Source organism: Capra hircus, chromosome 4, assembly GCF_001704415.2.
Source record: "Capra hircus breed San Clemente chromosome 4, ASM170441v1, whole genome shotgun sequence".
Lineage (NCBI taxonomy): Eukaryota > Metazoa > Chordata > Mammalia > Artiodactyla > Bovidae > Capra > Capra hircus.
Genome location: NC_030811.1, coordinates 101475129 through 101501007, shown reverse-complemented (window position 1 = coordinate 101501007; position 25879 = coordinate 101475129). Strand labels below are relative to the sequence as shown.

At 36.9% G+C, this 25879-nt stretch overlaps 1 protein-coding gene across 3 annotated transcripts in view; it reads left to right on the top strand.

The window, feature by feature from the left end:
• Positions 4642 to 25879, top strand: part of PHF14 (PHD finger protein 14) — a 196130-nt gene continuing 174892 nt past the window's right edge. For 2 of the 3 annotated variants that reach the window (XM_013963157.2, XM_013963158.2), the window contains exons 1-4: positions 4642 to 5127; positions 5628 to 5738; positions 14292 to 15076; positions 20380 to 20524. In XM_013963157.2, coding sequence (XP_013818611.1) covers position 5127; positions 5628 to 5738; positions 14292 to 15076; positions 20380 to 20524 — 1042 coding nt within the window. In that variant the 5' untranslated portion in view covers positions 4642 to 5126. The remainder of the gene's footprint in view (positions 5128 to 5627; positions 5739 to 14291; positions 15077 to 20379; positions 20525 to 25879) is intronic. The other variant, XM_013963156.2, reaches the window with a different exon arrangement.

The following is a 25879-nucleotide window of genomic DNA, read 5'->3' as shown; positions in this document are numbered from 1 at the left end:
TAAAAACCATGAATTTTACACCATGGAAGTGTGGATATTATGGTATGTGAACTGTATCTCAGTAAAGATTTAAAAACTCAGCCCTGAGCTAAGCGTCTTTTAAAAAAAAGTTAATCCTGCTATGTCTAGAGAGATGACTGTCTAAGGCACAAAGATAAAGTGAAAATTTATTTTCATAAAAATTTTTTGTGCATTAAACATTTTTTACTGTGTGTACATATTATCTATGAAAAATTAATTTTAAAGTCAGTATTATTCATTTTTTATATATGTGGAAAGTTTTTACTCTGTAACACTAGAGCAGATCCTTGTTGCCTTGGAGAAAATTCTGTGGCCATATATTTTACATAACTGAAAAAGGGTGGTTATCAATGAACCCTTTGTTAGAAAGCATTGAGACGGTTTTAGAAGTTCCCAGTCATCCAGAGTTGCAGTTGAAAATTCTGATTCTAACTTGATTTCTATTCCTTTGTAGATATTCTGCCTTTTCTCTTTAGAAGCATTTAGCATTCTCTTGAAGCTCAGATATTTCAGCACCATCTTTTTATATTTCTTCAATATTGTTTTCTTCTGAATATCTCTGAAAACATTAACTATTGTGAGATAACATGAGCCACAGACTCTACAATGAATTAAGTGATCACAAATGACAGCCATTTGGCTAGCTGCTGGCTCCAGCCCAAATCAGTATTTCTTATTTCATCCTAATAGTGATAAAATAATAATTTTCATTCTGCCATAGCAAGCATTGTCACCAAAGATTTGCCTTCAATAGGCACCTTATTCCTGGCTATTACATTTAATACTGTAAATAACTTTTTTATCACTGCATCTGTATCTATTTTCCACTGTTAATAAATTGTCTGTGCTTCCCCGGTGGCTCAGTGGAAAAGAATCTGCTTGCTAATGCAGGAGACTCTGGTTCAGTCCCTGGGTTGGGAAGATCCCCTGGAGAAGGAAATGGCAACCCACTCCAGTGTTCTTGCCTGGGAAGTCCCATGGACAGAGGAGCCTGGTGGGCTACAGTCCACAGGGTTGCAAAACAGTCAAATTTGACTTAATGACTAAACCTCAACAATAAATGAAGTCATCACTGCCTTTTGACAAACTCCAAGTCAAAAAATCTTTAATTTTCATGATTGAGTTTTATTTATTTATTTTCTGAACACCTTTCTCTAGCAAGGATTCATATCAAAGAAAATTTTAGTAGAAGAAATGGAAACCATTACAAGTATTTTATACTGAAAAAAAAAAATTGGTACATGCAAATTCATTAGAAGGACTGAAAGAGTGAAAGTCGGTAATCCAAAGAGGCTGTGAGTTTCAAAACCGTACAACTGTAGCTATGATCTAAAAGTCAGAAAACAAAGTGCAGCTATTGTTGCTAATCTTTTCCAGAGCTCGTTCTCCACCATGACGTTATGCATTTGAAAATGGTGAGTAGACGCCAGAACCTAGATTCTACTTTCACAGATAATGGATTTTGTTTTGCTACTGCTACAGCTGAAAGAAGGTGGCCTCCATGTCCTTTCACCTTCTAAATCTATGATGTACATGAGACCTGATATATATGAATTATATGATTGTCTTAAAGATTTTTAAAAATCTAAATCCTCTCATGTTGTTAGTTTTACTAAAATATTCATGGTTGCCTCTATGTTTATATACATAGAATAGGTGGATTTGGTAGCCCGAATTTTTGTATGTTGCCTAAATAAGAAGTCCTGTTCACCTGGCAGATAAAAGAATACGAGGTCTGTTTATAGATGTCCTCACTCTGATCATTACGGTGGGCAGGAAGAAGATCAGTGATGTAGGGAGAGTACATGTGACTAGGCTCTTTTTCATGATTTATGAGTGATTTTGTATGCTGGATCGTCCTATTTCTCATGACAGCTCATGGCACTAGGTTAATTATCCTTCTTTCTCCTATAAACCTGGTGCCCATTCTGGTAATTTCTGGAATCAGACTTCTTACTTAATAAAAATGAACTTGAAGTTATATTCTGGGGAGAAACACTGTTTTCAGGCCCTCTACAAATGGATTTCTATGAAACTTTTTTTGCCTTCTTATGAATTAGCCGGAGAAGGAAATGGCAACCCACTCCAGTGTTCTTGCCTGGAGAATCCCAGGGACGGTGGAGCTTGGTGGGCTGCTGTCTATGGGGTCACACAGAGTCGGACACGACTGAAGTGACTTAGCAGCAGCAGCAGAATGAATTAGCCAACCTATTTATCCAAGTCTTAGCTCTTCTCACAGGCCTTATTATCTGTCATTTGAGGGTTATACAATGACTTCTGAAAAAACTCATTTCAGTGACTCATCTCTTTCACCCAGATGAGATTAAGCACTTTTTAGTAAGGTGGATTTTGTTGGCAATTTGAGCCTACCTCCATAACTGTTAACATTCTCTTCTACTCTCAAAAGTTTGCTTGTGACACTCTGCTAAGATTTATAGCAGAGTTATGGTTTTTTGGCTTTATTTATATTTATTTTTTTCCTGTAATTTCAGTGAAATTTGGGGAGAGTAGAAATGTAACTGACATGTTCCGTTATGTTTTGTGAGCCAGATCTGTTATCCTTCAGTCAGTCAGTTCAATTATTCAGTCACATGACTCTTTGTATCCCCATGGAATGCAGCACGCCAGGCTTCCCTGTCCATCACAACTCCCAGAGCTTGCTCAAACTCATATCCATCGAGTTGCTGATGTCTGTTATCCTTAGGTTTATAACAAACTGATTTCCACTTTTCTCGTTTCTTAAAATACTAATCAGGACCTACAGCTTCTCTCTCAAATCAGATAATACAATTCAACTTTTTTCATTGCTTATTTTACTTTACCCACACACTCCATCTTTTTATCTCCAGGTATCTTGAATTTGGTTACAAATCGTTTTGAATTATGACACTTCCTGAAAGCCATCTAAGGACCAGATGCCACCTTTGGATACTGAGAAAACAAGTGGCTTCCATTTGAGGGGGTTTCGTGATAACTTCATACAAACTTTATACATTCCTACTTTATACGAGGAGGCACAAGAAAGATACTGAAACGGGAAAGAGTTTACAAAGAGTTTACTCACAGTTTACAATTCTGGAAAGGAAGTTTCCTCAGTATGATAGAAAGGTTTGAGTGGGAACATAGCAGTGGTGGTTTGGGTCAGGGAATTAAAGGTTCAGAGAGATCAGAAGGTCAGAGACGTTGCATTTTTAGCAGTGATGTGGAACACAGAAATATGAGGTTGCAATAACTACGGTTGCGGTGGAATGTCTTGAGGCATTCAAGGTAGCCCAGCTTTCAGGGAATCTGACTAGTCATCTCTATTCCTCTATTCATTTTGGATATTTGCTTATGTCCTTTCTTTGGTCTGGAACTTGCATCTCTTTTTCTCTCTTCTCCCGCCCAGTTCAGACACTATGTCTGGAGCTAAATGAGACTTTTGGACTTAACCTGGTGGTCCAGTGGTTAATAATTCATTTGCCAATGCAGGAGACACAGGTTTCATCCCTAGTCTGGGAAGATTCCACATGCCCTGGAGCAACTAAGCCCATGTGCCACAACTACTGAGACCAAGCTCTAGAGCCTGCAAACCTCAGCAAGAGAAGCCACCGCAATGAGAAGCCCACAGACCACAAGGAGAGAGTGGCCAGCTTGCCGCGACTAGAGAAAGGTGCACAACAACGAAGACGGCACAGCCACAGATAAATAAAATTTTAAAAATCAAAAAGGAAAAAAAAGCTTTCTTTAGGAAGACTTCTCTTAGCATATGTACTTTTTCTCTGGCAGCCCTTTTCACAATAGGTAGTAATTGCTCACTGACTTATTTGTATCCTCAACTATATCTTAAGCTCTGGCAGGGAAAAGATAACTTTCTTGGTGAAGGTACAGCCTCTATGTAAGCATCCCCTAAACTGCACTCTGTAAGTATTTATTATTTTTTCAAATTTAGTATTATAAAATTCAATTACAGTTCACAAAAGAATTCAACATGTTTTCTTTAAAGAATAAGCGCCCCTATTGTATTGCATGATTTGCTTCTTATATATTTCATTTACAGTCCTTCCTAACTCTGTATTTTCCTATGTTACAAACATTACCCCTCAATATATATCTGGGGAATACATAAACTGAATCAGCTTTATTTTCTTACTTTCTCCTTGATATAGAAACACGTAAAAAGTGTTAATACTGCTCAGATTCTAACATTTTAACATTGTTTTTAAAAAATAGCTAACCTGTATATAAATAAACGTGGCATTTGAAACTGCTGAAGGACTGAAATCCAATTGTACATACTCTCCTCATATTTTTATGGATTTAAAAATTCATCTTAAAAAATATATTATCTAAGTGTATGCAAAGCACTATTCCACATTCATGGAGACACACACACTGCTCTGTCTTCTCAGAAACAAACACTGACCTCCTACTTATTTGGACTGAGGGCCCAGCATCAGGGATTTGCAGGCAGAGGGTTTGGGAAGGCTCTCTGTTCCCGCTCGGCATTACTCGGCTCCTTTCGGCTCTCCCTCGGCTTCGCGTTCGTCTTCATTCGCCTCCGTTCGGCTCCTCCTCTCGGAGATACAGCCGAGGCGACTCGCGCGCACGCGCTCTCAGCTTCTGCTGCTTTTAGGGCCGCTCTCTAGCTCCGGTTTTTACTTCCTTCTCTTCAGAGCTGTATCCGGGTCGTTGTTTTCTCTATTGTCTTAGGCAACCGGCCTCGGAGTGTGCAGATTGTGGGTCTTTTGTTGCTTTTGTTTGCGGGATAATAAAGTTTTTCTTTCCTTTATTTTTTTTTAATCTAAGCGTTTTAGCGGGGTAAATTAACTCCTCAGGGCTGCCGGGTTGGCCGCGCTGCCTGGGCCGGAGGGCGCCTTTGGCCAGGGAGCGCCAAAGGAAGGCGCTCGAGCGGCCGGGGTCGGTTCTGCTAGGACCGGGGGGCCGGGGGGCGGGAGGGGAGCGGCGGGGCTGCACCTGGGGCGCCCCGGTCAGGTCCGCGGCGCCGCCTATTTTTAATAGCATCTTTTGGACTTATTTCCTTGGTCTCAGTCCTCGACCTCGGCGCTGCCTGTGCTATCGCAGCCTCTCCTAGGTTTCCTCCAAACGACCACCTCGGATTCCTTAGTAAGTGTGTCGGAGGCGTCCGCGGGGAGACAGATCCATTTCAGCCCAAGAAGTCGGGGCCGGCGAGGGCAGGGCGGGGGTGGGAGAGTCCTGTGGGAAGAGGTACCCTCCGCGGACGCTCCCCCCCTCCACGATCCGTCGGAATGGACATAGCTTTTTATATTCCCTGGGCTTTGAATTTTTTATTGACTGTTAACGATGTCTTAGTGAGGGATTACAGAGAGCAAGTCTCAGAAGCAAGATGTTCAAGAAGGCCAGTTTTGATTTTTGTGCCCTGGGCTCTTACTTGCTGCGCCTTGGGGCTGAACCTGCCCATGGAGCTGGCCGGCCAGCCCCAATATTCCCACCCCAACCTTCCACCGCACCATTTGCCGAGAACTGAATTAAGACAAAGATTTGCGCCACCTGCAGGAGGTCATCTGTACCTTCTTTCAGCACCACAGCTCTCCCTCGCGCTTGGTGTGATTATGAATGACGATGTAATGTTTTTCTTTTAACAGTGGATCGCAGCTCCAAGAGGAGGCAGGTGAAGCCTTTGGCAGCTTCTCTGCTAGAAGCTCTCGATTATGATAGTTCAGATGACAGTGATTTTAAAGTTGGAGATGCTTCAGGTAAATGTTTATTTCTCGCTTCCCTTTTCCCAGCTCTTTGGAGTTGGGCTGATTTTCAGACGTTGCTTAAAAAGAATGGATTTTAATTAAAATGTCAATATAAAGTTAAAGCACATAAACTTTATTTTGTCTGTTTGATTTCCTACATGTCCCTTAGAGCGTGTCACTGGATAATACTATCACTACTTCTGTTATTGTTGCTACGTATCAGATAACTGTCAGAGAAGGATTTATTTCAAAGATGCAGTAGTATTGAAAATCACCTATACCTCAATAAAGGCTTCCCTGGTAGCTCAGTTGGTAAAGAATCCGCCTGCGCTGCAGGAGACCCCAGTTCCATTCCTGGTTGGGGAAGATCCGCTGCAGAAGAGACAGGCTACCCACGCCAGTATTTTGGCCTAGAGAATTCCATAGGCTGTAGAGTCCATGGGGTCACAGAGTCGAACACGACTGAGCAACTTTCACTTTCATACCTCAATAAACACCAAACAAAAAGACACAGTGGAAACCAGAAAGACACAAGATGCAGAAGTGTTTTCTCTGTTGTTTACTTAAAGATACATTTACACTTCCTTTATGGACAGAGTGGGGAAAAATCTAGAGCTAATCTTAAAGTAGAGTACAGTTCTGAGAGTAATAGGAGCCTTGAACCGCCAAGGAAGAGTTTGTCTTTTCAGACTGCTTGGCACCCTCTGGAAGGAGTTTTGCTTTCTGTCTATTAGCTCCCTTACCAGCGCAAAATTGACAAAAGTAAAAAGTTGTACTTTGGTAGGTGCTGGATCCTGTGGACTGGGCCGTTAAAAATCTGAGCTACAAGCATGAATGCTTGCTAATTTTATTTTGTGATTTTAAAAATAAACTTAAAAAAATTTCATACGGTAATACACACAACTGAAATCATATAGTAACATTGTACACAATTGAAAAATGGAAACGTATGTTTTCCCTTTTATCTTTTGTTCATTGTAATTCAACAGACATATCTACATAAGAAGTTTTCATTGCCGGAATCTGAGAAATACAAATTATGTTTAAATATTTTATGTGAAAAATAGAAGTACACATGAACAATAAAAATTACTTAGTTCTACCCCTTTTGACAGAAATTTAAATCAAGTGAGAAATTTAAATCAAATTTAAATTTAAATTAATTAAAGGATAATTGATTTTATCCTTTTAAAGGTTTTAAATTATTCTTCTAGAGAATTTTCAGTGCTTAGTCCTATTTCTCTCCTGATTTTTTTTTTTTTCCTGCCAGATGTGGTAGTAAGGGATGAAATTTGGTTGTGTTGTGTTACTATTTTACTTTTAATAGCTCAACAGGAACAGTTTACATTGTGATTTACCAACAACTTTTTGTTTCCATAATCTCATTTAATTTTTATAATAACTTTGGAAGAGATACTATTTTACAGATAACAGGGACACCGAGTTTAAAGAATTTGCATGAAGCCACTTAGCCTAAATGCATCTAATCCAGTTCTTAGGATTCTCAACATTTTTAATGCTTTCACTGCTTAGGCCCTGAAAGTGGATAGATGTAGTCTTAAGTTGAAACTATTGTACTTTCTTATCAAGGTGACTAATTGAGGTTACTCCCAGCAATCAAAAGTTGTAAAGTTTATATTGTTTAATTTTTTTACTCCTTTGTTTTTCAGCTCTTTCATCTCTCACTTGGTTTACTGTTGTTTGGTATTTCCAAAGGGGAAAAAAGGAAGGGAAAGAAGTAAAATCTAAACCTATGTCAGTGTTCTTGTTGAAAACCGGCAGAAAGCGATATTCTTTGCTAGAATGCAGCTTTGGTTTGTCATGTTGAGATTGTAAACTGACAAAAATGGTTGGGTCTCAGAAATTATGACTTACTAAAATACCGTTAGGGAAAAACTCCAAAGCTTAATTTCTTTTACGTATTCCATAATTAATTTTATGACGGTAAATTCTGACTTTGTATATAATTTTTCTCGTTTTATTTATTGAGATGTAGCACTTCTCTTTACAAGGGTTAAAATAATCTAATGATACAAATTGCTTTCTCAAAATAATTTTTTGATATCAAGCTAAATAGAGACCCCCTCACCTTGTTAAATTTTAATCATGGTTGATGTGAATTATCTGTTATTTGTGAAAATGGTGAGTTTTGTTAGGTTGATAATTTTTTTAGTCTTCTGAAGTAATTAAAAATATATCCTTTCAGTTGTCTAGTCTGCTATACTTGTAATTTCCTTCCTGGGCCCCAAAGGTCACATATTTGTTTGTGCAGCTCTTGTTATCATAACTGAGAGTTTAGTAGAAAATGATTTTTTTTTTAAATGGGTAATAGGAGAAATTGAATTGTATTTTCCACTCGTGGTTAAGGTGTATTGTCTCCCATAGCTGACATGCTGGCTTATCTAGACGACCAGTGCTTCCTGTTTGAATCCTTTCTCTTCTCTTTGTAAGATAGTTGGACTCTTATAGGAAATAAGACATTTGAGTTATCACTGTTTTTCAAACACGTTGAAGTTGTGGAATCCCAGCCCTACTTAGTAATAGGCAATTAAACTGGAGGTGAAAAAATGGTAACTGAATAGTAATAATCTTTAATAATAGTCTTTCTGATCATAGCTTCTTTTAAAGCAGTCTTTAATAATCACTAACTCTGGACTTCTCTGGTGGTCCAGTGGTGAAGACTCTGCATTTTCAATGCAGGGGTTGCTGTTTCAGTCTTTGATTGGGGAACTAAGATCCCATATGTTTCATGGCCAAAAAAAAAGACTCCTACAAAGTTGTTAAAAATGACTAACTCAATAAACTGTTGACTTCGTTCAGACTTAATGTTACAATGGTTAGAGTGGTGGGCCTCAGTTTTTTAATTGGATTCTATGAATTTCTTCCGGTATTCATTTTGAATTCTGAAATTCTGACTAGAAAACTTTGTGTTTCTGTCTGGCTTTAAGAATAAATATTGAAATTTCTGAAAACTGATTACCCTTGCAGATAGACATAATTTTTATGCTTCTCAGATAAAATAGAAAAAGATAAAATTCAGAAAAGAGCTGCCAATAAACTTGGCAAGTTATTATCAACAGTTAAGTGTTATTAGCTTCTACCTTTAGAAAAGTATGAACTGAAAATAGACCATCTTTTATTTTATCTCTAATGTAAAAGTAGGACTAAATCTATCATTTTTGATTGAGGACAATCACTAAATAAATTTTCAAATTAATCATAAAATAATGTGTAAGCATATCAAATTTATGGTGGTTACCACCAGAAGAACCATATGTTAGCTGGTACCCTATGAAATTAATCAGCTTTATAGGACTAAAGGCAGTTGATTATTGGCAGTTTCATAGTTTGGCTTAAACTGATTATATCTGAGACTATGACTTAAGATGGGATAGGAAACATTTAAAGTAGGATTGAATCTGCCTACAGTGCAGGAGACCTGGGTTTGATCCCAGGGTTGGGAAGATCCCTTAGAGAAGGAAATGGCAACCTACTCCGATATTCTTGCCTGGAAAATCTCATGGACAGAAGAGCCTGGTGGGCTGCAATCCATGGGGTAGCAAGGGTCAGACACAGCTTAGTGACTAAACCACCACATGCAGCTGGAATAATGTTGAAGATAAATGCATGTACTATGTTTATTAAACAAGATAAAATAGCAGTGCTGTGTCTCCCCAACCCTTAGCCAAAGTAAGATGGTTAACTTTAGCTCTTGAGCCATAGTTAGTTTTGTTGTTGTTTAGTTGTTCAGTCGTGTCCGACTTTGTGACCCCATGAACTGTAACCTGCCAGGCTCCTCTGCCCATGGGATTTACCAGGCAAGAATGTTGGAGTGAGTTGCTGTTTCCTTCTCTAGGGGATCTTCCCTACCCAGGGATTGAACCCGCATCTTCTACGTTGGCAGGCAGATTCTTTACCACTGATCCACCAGGGAAGCCCATCGTTAGTTTGGTTGGTCCAAATTGCCAGAAAACAGTTTAACCAAAAGATTGAGACTAGATTTTGCCTTGGTAGTATTTTCTGCTTAACTGACTTTGGCTAATGAGCAAATCTGGTTTTTCATTAACCAACTGTTATTTTGCTTAAAAGCTCTTTGCTGGATGTTATGGTGAATTCACAAAGAAATAATAAATACTGGAATAATTAAATACAAAAGGAGACAGATATTATAAAGCATGATCTAGTTCCAGTCTTTCAAAGGAGATGGGATTACTTTAGACTGGCTTGATTTAGAAGATTCATTGAGGAGATGAGGGTTGAACTAGGAAGTGAAAGAGTCCCAACCTAGGTGAGGGAAACACTAGGTGTTAAAGAGTGTGGAGGATGGTAAATATTATTTACATATGGAGATCAGAATTTGAATAAAAGAACAGTGGAAGAGATGAGCCTGGGAAAATAGAATGAGGTCAAATTGAGATCTTACATGTCAGACCGGGGTTCTTAATCTCAGCAACACTGTCATTTTGTTTTGGTTAATTCTTTGTTGTGGAGGCTTGTCCTTTGTATTGGAGGATATTTAGCAGCATCTCTGTCTTCTGCTAACTGCCTTTAACATCTACGCTACCTAACTCCTATCCCAGCCCTGCCCTTTTGTGGCAACCGTTATATCTAGACATTGCCAAATGTTTTCTGTGGGACAAAATTGTACCCACTTGAGAACCATTGGTCTGGATTTACCCAGAAAATACAAAGTGCCACAAGTAGAACTAGAGTAAGGAGTAGAAGATGAGTTGTGTTGACTGGCTTTTTGAAAAGAAATATACTAGATTAGCTTACAGTGTCCCCAGGATGATAACTGAACGACTACTAGACCAGTGATGTGTCTGTTACCTGTTGTATATGTGTATAATCCTAATTATTGTTACATCAGCCAACAGAATAGTTAAATAATTAAGATTGATGAACAAAGATGATTCTTTATATTGCAAAGCTACCATAAAACTGAATTAAATCATCCTGATTTAATTACTTAATATTTATTAACTGATTCTATTATTTAATATTTATCATGGAGAAAACATAAGCATTGAATATTGTGAAGGGATTCTTTAAGGTTGAGTTCTAATTTCTTTATCTGTAAAACATTTAACTGTCTGTTAGTGGAAATAGCTGTTGCTTGCAGAGGTTCTGATAGATTGTATTTGAGAAAGGTTACCATTAATTTAGGGCTTCCCTGGTGGCTCAGAGGTTAAAGCGTCTACCCCCAATGCAGGAGACCTGGGTTTGATCCCTGGGTTGGAAAGATCCCTTGGAGAAGGCAATGGCAACCTACTCCAGTATTCTTGCCTGGAGAATCCCGTGGATGGAGGAGCCTGGTGGGCTACAGTCCACGGGGTCTCAAAGAGTTGGACACGACTGAGCAACTTCACTTCACTTCACCTCACCATTAATTTAACTGACTAGGAGATAGAGATTTCAATTTTAAAGATTTTTTTTCTAATTAAAAATTTTTTTATTGTAGAATTAGAATTAATTCTATTCCTGTGTCCACAATAGCTGTATTTGAAATATCTGGTTTATTTCTCTAGTCTATTATTGCTTTTTTCTCTTTTTTTTAATGGTTGTAAAAGTGATGACTTGGAACATTGTTTGAATAGGAAATTTTTCATTGCAATCTACAAAAATACAATTATAGATAGCCCAGGACTCTGATTTTTCTCATTGTCATTATTGCTAAGTAATGCCTGTGACTAAACATTGTTTGTCTCCATCCCTCAAGTGCATATGTACCAAAAAGAAGTTACAACTAATCAGTTGAAGTTATTTTTCAGAAATCAGAGAAAAGTAAAATTTGAAAATTCCTGATCCCCTGCAGTTGGAGTATGGCTAATGTGTTATATTTGGAGAATGGAGGGTTGGGTAAGCTACTAGGATTGAAATTTGTGGGAAAATCTCAGATTCTTCTAATAATGTTAACAAATGTAAAACATTTAATTAATCTATTTAAGATTCTGCTTTCTATTCAGGCATGATAAGAAAACAAAAACAGATTCAAAGAGTACTTTAAAAAATAATTTATTGGCATTGGCAGAAACAACCAAAACAAAATTGCAGAAATTCTTGACATTTTGAAAAATTTCCAACTAATGTTTACCAAAGTTGGATTGGTCTTGGTTTTGATTCAGGAGTCCACATTTGTGCCTCACTTGATCATTTTTTTTTTTCTATCTACTATTATGTTTTTACTGGTAAAAATTATTAGGAGTACTTTATAATTAAGAAAAAATTCTACAAGGTTAATCCAGAAGAAAAGTACCTTTTCTCCATTTCACAGCTCTCTTAATTATAATTAATTATATCTACTTATAATTAATTATAATTAATCTGCATTGCTTTCAGGATGTTCCAGTTTTCTTTCATCAGTATGCACAAAGATCCGTCTTTGCCTCTGAAGCATTTGGTTAACTCTGCTTATTATTTATTTGATCTTTATCTGAAAATGAGCTTCACTGGTGGCTCAGAAGGTCAAGAATCTGCCTGAAATGCAGGAGACCTGGGTTTGATCCCTGGGTCAGGAAGATCTCTGGAGAAGGGAATGGCTAGTATTCTTGGTTGGAGAATCTCATGGACAGGAGCCTGGCGGGCTGCAATCCATGGGGTCGCAGAGTTGGACGCTACTGAGCAACTTTCACTTTTATCTAAAATTACCTAGGAACTTTTTTTTTCTTTATCAGAAGTATTTTTTTCTTGGTAGTTTGAGTCTAATAGTTGTGAATGGTATGAAAAGATCACCATTTTTTTTTCTTTAATGATTTGTAGAGCTGTTGGACTTCCCCTATTTGTGTTAACTGCGTCCACACTCTCCTTAAAAATTTGCTAACAAATTCAAAGATGTTTCCTATGTTGACATAAACTTATTTGATGATAAAATCTGACTGGAACTGATAGGAGTTTATTTGTAGTGTTTACTTATCTTACGTAAATCTTCATACTTTTCACTGCAGAAATAATGTATTTGATTATACGATAGTACCATAGACCCCACCGGTGGTGTTAGTGTAATATATTGTGCATGCAGCATGCTATGTTTGCAAAATCTGGGGGAAAAACATCTAAATTCTGAAACACATCTGGCTCCAAAAGTTTCAAACAAAGGATTGTTGGCTGACATTATATTACTCTTGTGGCCTTTGCAAGATTGTTCAGGTTGAGAATGCTTTTTTCATTGCAGTCCTGAATGAGATATAGGCACTGTATGATAATCCTGAGATTGACAGTGCTTTTACAGGCTCAGTCAGCATCGACTAAATGTTAGTCTGTGTTTTTTTATGTGATTTAACTTTCAGGATTTTCTTCATCAGCTGTTTGTAAAGGATTTCTGAGATATTTTAGAAACCAGATACTAATAACAGACAACTTTTTTTACTTTCAATGGACAGGTAATTATAGAGGCTAATGCTGGTTGAGTTAACAGAAATTAAAATGGTACAAAAATATGAATTTTTTCCATGATTTTATGGTTACCGTTTTTGTGGTTATAGGTACAAAATATTCATCACCCTACAGATTTTACTATTGATGTTGGCTACGACCTGATTATTGACTGGTTTGTTTCCTACTTCTTCCTGCTCTCCTTCCACAAATATTTTAGATTCTTATTTATTTGATTATATGTAAAGAGGCTTGGAATGCTACTGAATAGTGTTGGTCTAACAGGGTGTGGACTGTCCCAGGCAGGAATGGATAGCACTTGCTAGGAAGCTTGTGGTCCTGCAAGAACTCTTAATATCCTCAAACTATCTTTTTAGTGACAGCTGTGCTTGCTCTTGTCTAAGACGGATTCATTTTTAAAAAATGCACTAATTTCTTTCAATCTAGGGGCTCTAGTCATTAATGCCTAGAACCTTTGGAAGTTTAGGTGACTCTTCTGTTGATATGAACAGTATCCTAATAAGCAGAAAAGTGGATAACTTAAATATCTTGCAACCTCCATTTTCTGTGCCATTGCTATTGTCTGTTTTTCCCTTGTGTATTTGGTGCTCCTAAATTTGATTGGTATATTAGAGATGTGGTACAGGTTGACTGTCATAAATATCTGGGTTCACTTTTACTAGGTAAAGAGTGAGATAAATGAAACAGGTTTTTTTTGGGGGGGAGGGGGGTCAGATTTTTCTTGCTCTGAATGTGACTCCATGTTTGCCAATCCATGTAATTTAGGAAAGAAAGATGTAACAGAAGAATATAATCTGTATTATAAAGTTAAAATCAAGTGCTCAATTTAAAAAGAAGCACATTTACTTTTAGAAAAAAAAAAAAAGCCTCTAAAGTACCAAGTATAGTGTGAGACCTATGACACAAAATAGTGGTCCTCGTTTTAAAGCATGTTTTAATTTAGAGTTACATCTATTCATCTTCATTAGTGCTATACTAAACTAGAATCATATCAACTTCATTGATTTATTATTTAATCAGGTTGGGAATGTCTACCATTCTTTGACTTAACTTTGTTTATATTGTTTTGCAAGTTACTCACAAATTTTGGTGGTTTCATTTGTGTCAGCGTTGTGTGTGTGTGTGTGTATGTATATACATATGTGTGGTTTTTTTTTCTCATATTTTCAACAGATTCTGAAGGGAGTGGTAATGGAAGTGAAGATCCTTCAAAGGACAGTGGAGAAGGTTCCTGTAGTGATTCTGAAGAAAACATTTTAGAGGAAGAACTGAATGAAGACATTAAAGTAAAAGAAGATCAACTTAAAAGTTGTGCGGAGGAAGAAGTGCTGTCATCAGAAAAACAGTTAATTAAGGTGGAAAAGAAAGAGGAGGAAGAGAGTGGAGAAAGACCTAGGAAGAAAAAGGAAAAAGAGAAGGAGAAAGAAAAGGAAAAAGAGAAAGAGAAGGAGAGAGAGAAGGAGAAAGAGAAAGCAACAGTATCTGATAATGTGGCTGCTGCTGCCACCTCCGCCACGCCAGCCACGAGCCCTCCTGCTGCTCACCCGTGTCCTTCAGGCCCCGCTACCACGGCTGCTGAGGAGCAAGTCAGCGAGCCAAAAAAGTGGAACCTTCGTCGGAACCGACCACTTTTGGATTTTGTATCCATGGAAGAGCTGAATGACATGGATGACTATGACAGTGAAGATGACAATGATTGGCGACCCACTGTAGTGAAAAGAAAGGGAAGATCTGCGTCTCAGAAGGAAGGAAGTGATGGAGACAATGAGGATGATGAGGATGAGGGAAGTGGGAGTGATGAGGACGAGAACGACGAAGGCAACGATGAAGATCATAGCAGTCCTGCCAGTGAAGGGGGCTGCAAGAAGAAGAAGAGTAAAGTTCTTAGCAGAAACAGTGCTGATGATGAGGAACTGACCAATGATAGCCTGACACTATCTCAGAGCAAGAGTAATGAGGTAGATCAACCCAATTTTTATGATATCTGTCTGTCTGGGGAAAAGGGAATTCTTCTCTAAACCATTCTACGCATTATATTAAGTGGCTTCCTTGAAAGCCTGTTCTTAGCTGTGGGAGTGAATGAGCACCCTAACTGTAACATTTATTCATTTGGTCAGCCCACTTTTATTGAGTATCTCCTATTTGTCACCGTCCTCAAGGAGCTCATAATCACCGTTCTCAAGGAGCTCAGTCTATACTTAAAGAAATATTTTTATGTCCATACCCTTGGGAAATGGTAGAGTTTTTTCCATTGTCTATCCCCGCAGTCCATTGTTCGTTGGACTGCTAAATGATCCTGAGTGGGTTATGAAAACAAAGATCACTTTTCTTTCAACTTAGTTGTATCCATATCTGCATAAAAATTCAGAGTACTTCTAAGAGTACTTTCAAATAGAGCAACAAAGAATTTAATTGTCTCAGGCTTTTAGAGATTCATTTTAAAGGTAATTCCTTTTTTAGTTGTGGCACCCACCTGAATAGTCACCAGATCATTGCTTTAGGTGTGTGGAAGTAAATACAAATTATATATTTACGTATATTTAGTGAATAAGGTCTCTCTACAAAGAAATGAAAACAAACATTCTATGCTAAAACAAACATTACTATAATAAAACTACAATAATGACTCAGTTCTTCCACTTGAAGTTCTACTACTGAAAGTTAGGTTTATCCATTGGGCCCAAGATGCAACATTCAAGACTCTTCAAACACATTTGTATCTCTTTGTCTGTGTGTTTATGTATATGTTTTTCTTCAAAAGAAAGACTGAGTTGTTGTCTTACATGTAGATGTACCTGTTACATCACATGGAAGAACTATAATGATTGTCTGTCATTCCATTAATGTGTTGATAGTCATGAAAATTCACTTCTTTAACAAGCACTTAGTTTTTTGTTTTTTCGTGTTATTGAATAGATTAAACTGGTAGAAAGATTTTCCTATTGTGCTTTATTTGTTCTTTTACATTTCTTCTGATTACAAGTTTGACATAACAGTGATTTTCTATTTTAAATTTCATTTGAAAATTTGATGTTTAACCAAAATAGTATGTAGCAGATTAGGAGGTAGGTGTTAAATGTCAGCAGAGATGAAGCAGTAGTTGGTGTTTTAGATTATAACACTGGTTAACTTCTAGGTTGCCCGTTTTCCTAAGAAGAATGTTGCCTGATTCCAATGCTTTCCTAATTCCTATCTTTAGGTAAAGGAAAATTGTCATTTGGAATATAGCATACTATTCATAATGATGTAGCAAGACAGTCTGTATTTGCAATTTAAGGAAACAGAAGTATGGAAAATCCAGTTGTTCGTAATTGATTTAAGCATGTATCCAATTTATTTTATAGCACTTTATGCTAATCTGTATCTCCTTAGTTTACCTTTGGCAGTATCACTTTCTTCATTTTTATTAGCATAACAACCATACAAGAGGCTGGCTAGTGATAGGGGGAATTATGCTAAGGTATGAGGGAATGTCTAGATATTTGCCATGTAAAATCTATGTAAATTATTCAGTTGTTAATAATCTGTACTACATAACAAATCGCTTGAGAGATTGTAGACTGTGTTTTATGATACATATAAAGGTGACATGTGCTATTTAATTTTTCTCTACTAAACAGAAGAGATTTTGGTAAATAATGGGGCTTTATATAGGTTAACAGTCCCTAAGGAATGAGATTCCAGAGGATTTCTTGGATAAGTGCTTTGATAAAGTTGTAAAGGAAGTGCTTCTTATAGTAACTAAATTAATTCTTTTTGTGTTAATTTATGTTAATTTTCCTTTTGTTCCACTCTGTGTAGAAATGTAGAAGAACTTATGGAAGATTAATTTTCCCTCAATAATAATCTACCTGAAACCTTGATAACTGTTTTTTTCCAAAACTGTTTTTCAAACTCCTCAATTATTTTTGATGATTCTGGTTCTATGTAAATGTCATTCAAATTAATGTTAAATTTTAATAGAAAACTAATAAATTCAGTTTATTATATATTTTAAAATTTTCTATTTGTATAATCTTGATTTTATAAAAAGATGACCAAAAATAATCCTTGTTGTCTGACCAGTGTTTGAATTTTAATCTTCCTGGTTAATTTAGGTAGTGATACCTTGCCAAGTATTCATTAGTTAATACCTATATATCTGATTATATTTGAAGTTTTATTTTTCTATGCTTTTACTTTGTTTCAAATACTACTTTGTAGTAGAGATAGCTAAAAATGTAGTTTTAGAATACAGAATAGAATTGTATTTAGCTTATAAGCAGGCAGATTTTTTTTTTTCTTGGCTTCTGTCAAGTGCTTTTTTAGGGCTGTGATTTTGGGTATTGCGTAAATGATGCCCAGGAACTTTCATAATTTTGAAATTTTTTACAGGCATTTGACATTCTTTTTGGAGGAATTTTATAATTATTGGCTCTTAATGGTCTTACTGTGTGTATGCTGTAGGCCTTGAAATGCTCTAGAGCAGTGATTCTCAAATTTTTGGTTCAGGATACTCTTAAAAATTGAGGACCATAATTATTATTTATATAAGTTGTATCTTTTGATATTTGCCATTTGCAATTAAAACTCAGGAATTGAAAAAAATTAAAATGTAAAGAAGCATAGAAGTTGTTGGATTGGTGACACCATCCCATGTCATGTAACTTCTGGAAATCTTCATCATATACCCATAAGAGAGAGTGAAAAGGCAAATATCCATAGTATTTATCTTTTAGAACTCCTGAGAGAGAGTTCCCTAGACCATAGTTTGAGAACTACTGTTCAATAATTGGGCATTTGATAACCTGCATTTTCTTCACATGGGCATATCTTTATCAGTGGCATTATGGCATTTTTTAAAATTTAAGTGCAATCTCAACAGTACTCGGAATATGCTTACATGTCTTTTCTATAATTTTATTTTGAAGTTTCTGAGACTCACTAAGGTTACCTTGCCTTTTAGTTTTCTGCAGTAAGATTTTTTGGGGGAGGGCTGTATAGTATTTTCAGATAATGGTTCCTGGACTTTGAAACAAGCACTTTCGGTGAGAATGAATATATGATAGAACATCATCTTAGAAATTTTCAGGTGGAAGTTTTTTTTTTTTTTTCCTGATAAAAGGCTCTGTTATGTTAAATGGATTAGATGTCTTGCCCTGTGAAGAAATAGCAGTTGTTATCTGAATTTTCCCCATTTTTGTCTCTTTGTATTTAATTTTTAGTAAGAGTCTGCAATGATGGGTATCAACCAAAATTGCCAGTTAATTTTGTTTTCTCTGCCTCTAAATGATAATGTGCGCAGAGAGAAAATGGAATAGAGATATAATTAAGACATGTGCTGTTTTTCTGAGCAAAATAGACGAACAGGAAAATAATAGATTTAGAGCTACCTATTGATGCTCGTTTTTCTGATCCATAGACATTTATTTATTTCCCACATGGGTAAATCTTTTTTTCAAGGGCTAATTAGTAGTTGTAATTCCACCGGAGAAATACAGGCAGAGTGCATTAACATGAGTAGCTTCTCAGTCATCAAACTCTGGTCATTTGCTTACTCTTTATTTGATCTGTTATTTTTTTAATCTTGATGTGGTATTCTTAAAAAAAAAATGGATTTACCATAGGAAAATATTTAAACTAGCAGTGCTTATTGAGACATAACTTTCCTTTTGGGATTCCAAGGAAGATTCCCAATGTAGTAAATGGTCAGCTCATATTTCTCTTTTTGGACCATCTTCAAAGTACAGAAGAAAGGAGAATGGGAATGATCATTTATTGAATACCTAGTACGTATCAGGAACGTTTTTGCCATGTGTTTTCTTGTTAATTCTTACAAGAACTTGATGAGGTAGGTATTATTTTTGTCATCCAGTTTTACAGATGAGAAAGCTTCAGCTTTGAAGTTTTGGGATGAAAATCTGGGCAGACTTTTCTTTTGCTCACTGTACTAAACTACTTTAAAACATGAGTTTTCTTTTTAGGAAATTTTAACCTTATTTGCTAGCCACGTGCAATGCCCCACACTACTTTGGTTTTATAACAAAAGGAGTGAAGTATAGAATTTTAAAGTGCTAGAATTCTCAAGAGAAATGACATTGCCTCCTTGTTAACTTTTGCAGTATTTAGTGATTTTTTTGTCTAGGTCAGCTGCAAGTTTATTAATTACACAGAAAATATCTTGAAAGAATGTTGTTAATTATGACAGTCATGTCATTCAGATGTTATTTACAAATTGCTGTTGAAATTACTCTAAATGTTACCTGTGGATATTGGTCAGTTTAAAAGAATATAGAAACATAAAAATGTTAACATGAAATAATATATTTAATGAATGTGTGATATGGAACTAATTTATTTTGTTTCTGAATATGGTTAGGTTCTTAAATGAAAATATATAGACTCAGATGTCATCTTTTATTACATGTAATGCTAAGCCCAGTGCATTAAATGGCAGACATCATTATTTTGTTAATTTGCATTTAAAGTTTGAATTCATGCTGCAGAAGGTTTAAATTAAATGGAGCACCCTCTTCCTTTTTTTTAAAAATATATTCCTGAATGCATTTTCCTTTCTCCTTTTATGTTGCAATTAACTAGGTGTTCACTAGGTATTTCTTGACAAAAGGCTAAAAGAGTAGTCTGACTCTTCTAGCAGTCAGTCTGGATTCTTTTTTAGATGATTTTCTGTGCCTGTATACACCAGTTTCCAATGCAGACTCTCATGGATCTATCATCCACCAGTTTGATGACTCTGGAAATTCTAGATTCTCCAGCACCAAAGGGGTTTAGTCTGTAACTGTGCCATCACATACATATTTGCCTATATGTTATCTTGAATTGATTTTTAAAAATTGTTTAATATGTGTGTGTCTTGTCTCCCCTAGATAGGATTATAAGCTTGCTAAGTGTAGGAACCATTCTCACATTTTTAAGACTCATATAGAGTTAGTGATTACTTGTGGATTAATTCTACCTTTCTCCGAGTTTCAGGGGTCAGGCTATATCCAGAATGGCACAGCAGATGCAGAGTTGTTGGTTATAAGCTTGGTTTTATATTTACTTGGGAAGAGAGAATATAAAACTTGGAGAGAAGTGAAAAATTAGAGAGAGGGTTCTTAGAGGGTCCTTTAACAGAGATATACTTCTCAAATGTGCACTTGGGAATTACTAAAGTAATGGAGTATGCAGCATAATCTTGGAAATGCACAAAATGATTTAAGGTGAGAATTTTATTAAAATTACCTTTTAAATTTGTGATTTTCTGATATTTTATTATTAGGACTCGCTGATTCTTGAGAAGAGTCAAAACTGGAGTTCTCAAAAAATGGACCATATTCTGATTTGCTGTGTTTGTCTTGGAGATAATAGTGAGGATGCTGATGAAATAATTCAGTGTGACAATTGTGGCATTACAGTTCATGAAGGTAATTTTGCTTTGTTTTGCTTCCTTTTAGAAATGACTGGTTGACACTGCATTTGTATAAGTAATATCAGCTGTTTTACATATGTACTATACTAATTTTTCTATAATATTTTATTATACTTAACCTGAAATAAGAGGTACTGAATTTTCAAATTATGATGGGTATTATTTTTTCAGATTAGGTTCATTTAAAATGTGTTTTAAAATAATCAAAGTAGATTATTACTATATATAAATCATTATTTCTTTGAAGGTCAATACTATGATATTTTCTTTCATGGCATTATTTCTAGTTTTTAATTGACATTTAGGTATAGGAAAAAATCTAATATGTTCATATAGTAGAGTACATTTTTGAAAAAGGTACAGTTGAGTCAAGTGGTATATAGTTTCTTCTTTCATAGTTATAATTTTTAAGTTGAAAGGGGAATTTGTAGAGATCATCTTTTAGAATCTGAAATAGGAGCCATTGTAATACATTGAAAGTATTTTTCCTGATTATGAATTTTGAACCTTTTTAATGTAATTTTTGTTGTATTTTATTTAAAATTTTTTATTTTGAGATAATTTCTGACTTGTGAATTTGTATGCTCTTCACTAAGATTTGCCAGATGGTGATATCTTGCTATATATGTTTTATCTTCTCTCATATAAAAAATTTTCCCTCACCTCTGAGAGTAAGCTGTAGACAAAATGTTCAGCTCTGCCTCTAGTGCCTTACTGTGTATTTCTTAAGAACAAAGATCAAGGACATTCATTCTCTTACAAAGTCACATAATTATCAAAGTCGGGAAGTCACCATTGGTAGAAAACTGTTGTCTAGTCTATGACTGTATTCACATTTTGCCAGTCATCCCAATGGTATTGATTCTAGCAAAATAAAATCCAGGATTATGAGTTGCAGTCAGTTGTCATATCTATTTAGTTTCCTTTAATCTAGAACATAGTTTAAGTCTTTGTGGTCCATGCCATTGACATTTTTGAAGAATACAGGCCAGTTCTTTGATAGGATGTCCTCAATATTGGGATTTTCTTACGTTTTCTCCTGATTAGGTTCAGGTGCTAACCTGATGCTTTTGGCAGAAGTGCCTCTGAAGTTATCTTGTGCTCTCATGACCTACTGAAAAACAGTGTTTCTGTGGCCTTGCCCTTACCTGCCTTTCTGGTATTGCCACCTCCTCCCAAATAATTTTGGGTATCTGCTGGACTTCTGAGACTTGTGGGGCTTGGACTTCTTTAACCAGTCCTCTTGTCTTCATATGAAGCTCCCTGCCCTTGCCGCTAAGACTCACTGTTGGAATGTCTCCTGTTGCTGTTATTTCTTTTTTTTTTTTTTTTTTTTTTTCAGTAGTGTTTGTTTAGAACTTTCTGAGTGCTAGGCATTCTGTAGGTTTCAGGCATGTAAAATAAACAATATAGACAGTGCTGACCTTATGGAGCTTAATGCATAGTAAGAGACAGGAATGAAAATATAACACAGTAGTATATATCAGGTGGTGGTCTGGACTGTGGGGAAAAATAAAGTAGGAAAAGGAATATTAGGAATGCTATGAATGGGGGTTGTTGAGTGGGCAGGTGAAAGTTTCTATTTATAAAAGCTTATAAGGAAAATCCTCTCTGATAAGGTGATCTCTGAGCAGTGACCTGAAGCATGTGAGTAAGCAAGCCATGTGAATATCTGGGGAAAGAGCACTCCAGAATGAGGGGGTAGTTACTGTAAAGATGTTGAAGTAGGAACATGTCTGGAGTGTTTGTATGATGACGTGGAGGTTAGTGTGGCTAGAAGTGAGGGAGTGAGCTGCTTAGTGGTGGAGGCAGAGATAAGGGCAAACCAGGTGGGGCCTTGTAGGTCATAGATTTCAGATTACACTGAGATGGATATGGGAAGAGCTGGGTGAACTTTAAGCAGAGGATCACTATGATATGATTAATGTTTTGGCAGAATCACTGCTGGGGTGAGAGCAGACTGAAGTGTGTCTAAAGTGGGAATCAGGGAGACCATTTTGGAGACCATAGCAATGATCCAACAGAGGAATAGGTTTACAGGTAGATAGTAAAAGTTTGGTTTTAAACTTTTAGAGTTGAGGTAAGATATAGGGGCTGGTGAGGCAAATTTGGGACTGATCAGCCTGCAGATGTTTAAAACTGTGAGCCTGAATTTGCTGTCTAGGGAATGGCATAGTGCTTTGAGCACTTTAAGAGGAGTGGAGGAGCACAGGGCCAGTGAGATTGGAGAAGAGCCTTGAGTAGTGGCCTGGAGTAATGAAAAGTTTTCAAAATAGATTGTAACTGTCAAACACTGTTTTTAGAGTAAGATGAAACCTGGCTTATGGGAAATGACCCTAATGCATGGTAAAATCCAAGTCACTACCAGGCAAGTCATCCCAAAGGTTATGGGAAACAAGGCTTACAGGCAAAATGCTTATGTCACATGGTTTATTAAAAATGTAAAATACATAGAAGCAAGGGGGAAAATATGGAGTTAGTTAATGTGGTTCAGTTCAGTTCAGTCGCTTAGTCGTGTCTGACTCTTTGTGACCCCATGAATCGCAGCACGCCAGGCCTCCCTGTCCATCACCAACTCCCAGAGTTTACCCAAACTCATGTCCATCGAGTCAGTGATGCCATCCAGCCATCTCATCCTCTGTCGTCCCCTTCTCCTCCTGCCCCGAGTCCCTCCCAGCATCAGAGTCTTTTCCAATGAGTCAACTCTTCGCATGAGGTGGCCAAAGTACTGGAGTTTCAGCTTTAGCATCAGTCCTTCCGATGAACACCCAGGACTGATCTCCTTTAGGATGGACTGATCTTGCAGTCCGAGGGACTCTCAAAAGAGTCTTCTCCAACACCACAGTTCAAAAGCATCAATTCTTCGGCGCTCAGCTTTCTTCACAGTCCAACTCTCACATCCATACATGACCACTGGAAAAACCATAGCCTTAACTAGATGGACCTTTGTTGGCAAAGTAATGTCTCTGCTTTTGAATATGCTGTCTAGGTTGGTTATAACTTTCCTTCCAAGGAGTAAGCGTCTTTTAATTTCATGGCTGCAGTCACCATCTGCGGTGATTTTGGAGCCCCCCAAAATAGAGTCTGACACTGTTTCCACTGTTTCCCCATCTATTTCCCATGAAGTGGTGGGACCAGATGCCATGATCTTCGTTTTCTGAATGTTGAGCTTTAAGCCAACTTTTTCACTCCTCTTTCACTTTCATCAAGAGGCTTATTAGTTCATCTTCACTTTGTGCCATAAGGGTGGTATCATCTGCGTATCTGAGGTTATAGATATTTCTCCCAGCAGTCTTGATTCCGGCTTGTGCTTCCTCCAGCCCAGCGTTTCTCATGATGGACTCTGCATAGAAGTTAAATAAGCAGGGTGACATTATGCATGTACTGTCAATTCTGCTACATTGTTCGCATAGAACCAACCTTAGTCAAATGTAGGAGGGGACATTCCAAGAATATTAATACTGGGCACCATCTTAGAGGCTGCCTCCCACAGAGACAGATGCTAGTGTATGGATGGAAGGAACCAGTGGAAATGGAAAGTTAGCAATTGATGATGTCAGGAAAGAAAGGGGAACAGTTGCTGGAGCAAGTCTTTTGAGTACTAGGCTATAAAGGATAGGATCCAACACAAGGGAAGAGATTTAATAGATAAAAGTTGGCATAGTAAATAGAAGGAGAAGAGAATATATGGATACAGACGTAGGTAGGATGTTGGATGTGGTGATTAGAACATGTGGAATTGAATGCTTATTTTCTCAGTGGAATAGGAAGCAGCCATTAGCAGAATGCAGAGGTGGGAAGACGTTGGAGATTTGAGGAGTGAGAGGTTGGTATAAAATAGTTATTTGGGGGAATAAATGGATTAGGGAAATACGTACATAATATTGTGTGTGTATATACTTACATATTCACCCATGTTATATGTGTGTGTATATAATATATGTGTGTATATATTACCAGACAGCAATAAGGGACTACTTGAGATTAGTGGTAATGGTTATAACCTTGGACCAGTCAACATGGTTGTGCGTGTGAGTTCTTTTTTTTCTCCAAGAGTGGTTCAGATTTCTTGGAGAAGTTGCAGGATAGGTGAACATCAAAAGTAGCAGCTGTGCTGCCATTGTTTGTCGTGCTGATCACCACTGATGGTCACAGATGTGTTTCCGCTGCTTGTATGAGTGACTGTCAGTCCTGATGTGAGATGCAGGCGTGACTAGTACTGTTAGTGTTACTGGCTATTCATCATGTGAGGGTAATGCCTCTACTTCATAGGTCCTGGTTTTGACCATGGATGTGATATTTAAGTCTGCTGCTGCTAGGTCGCTTCAGTCATGTCCGACTCTGCGACCCCAGAGACGCCATCCCACTAGGCTCCCCCGTCCCTGGGATTCTCCAGGCAAGAACACTGGAATGGGTTGCCATTTCCTTCTCCTATTTAAGGCTAGCACAATGATTTTAAGAAATTGAATTGATTGTTAACATTTAAAAACTGAAGATGTTATTTTACATATTTAGGAATTTGAACTTCTCTTGAAGTTCTGACAGCAGTTGGTTCTCACTTTTATGGTAATAATCTCCTGGAGTTGAATAGGACTGATGAAGCCTAGAATCTTCAGTTTGCCACTCTCTTCTGTTAAATCCCTTACTCATGTTTGATAGTTGCCTGGTCCTTATAAATGTTTGAATGTATTTGAGGGTGATGTCTTGCTGCTGTTAGTCAGTGTGCTTCAGCCTTGTGGTCTCAATGTCCCACAGCTATGATAGTAAAGCAGCTCTTTTACTGTAGCTGCTTACTTTTGGACTCCAGTCTGCATCTCCTGCATTTCCTTTACAAATCACAATGAACTCTCCCTTCTGACCTGTTATTTGTTTATTTTTTGAAGTAAAGTTGCTTTGTAATATTATATTAACTTCAGATGTACAAAATATTGATTCAGTATTTTTATAGACTATAATCCATTTAAAGTTTTTAAAAAATACTGGCTATATTTAATGGCTGTACTATACAATGAATCCTTGTTACTTATTTATTTTATATATAGTAGCTTGTATGTCTTATTCCCCTATGCTTATCTGGCCCCTCCCACTTTTCTTCTCCCTGCTGGTAACCATGAGTTTGTTCTCTATATATTGAGTGTATTTCTATTTTTTTATATACATTTGTTTATTTTTTTTAGATTTCACATATAAGTGATAACATGGAGTATTTGTCTTTTTCCATCTGACTTATTCCCGTACACATAGTACTCTCTAGGTCCATCCACATTGTTGCAAATAGCAGAATTTCATTCTTTTGAATGGCTGAGTAATATTCTGTTGTGTATACCAGATCTGTATCAGTTCATCTGTT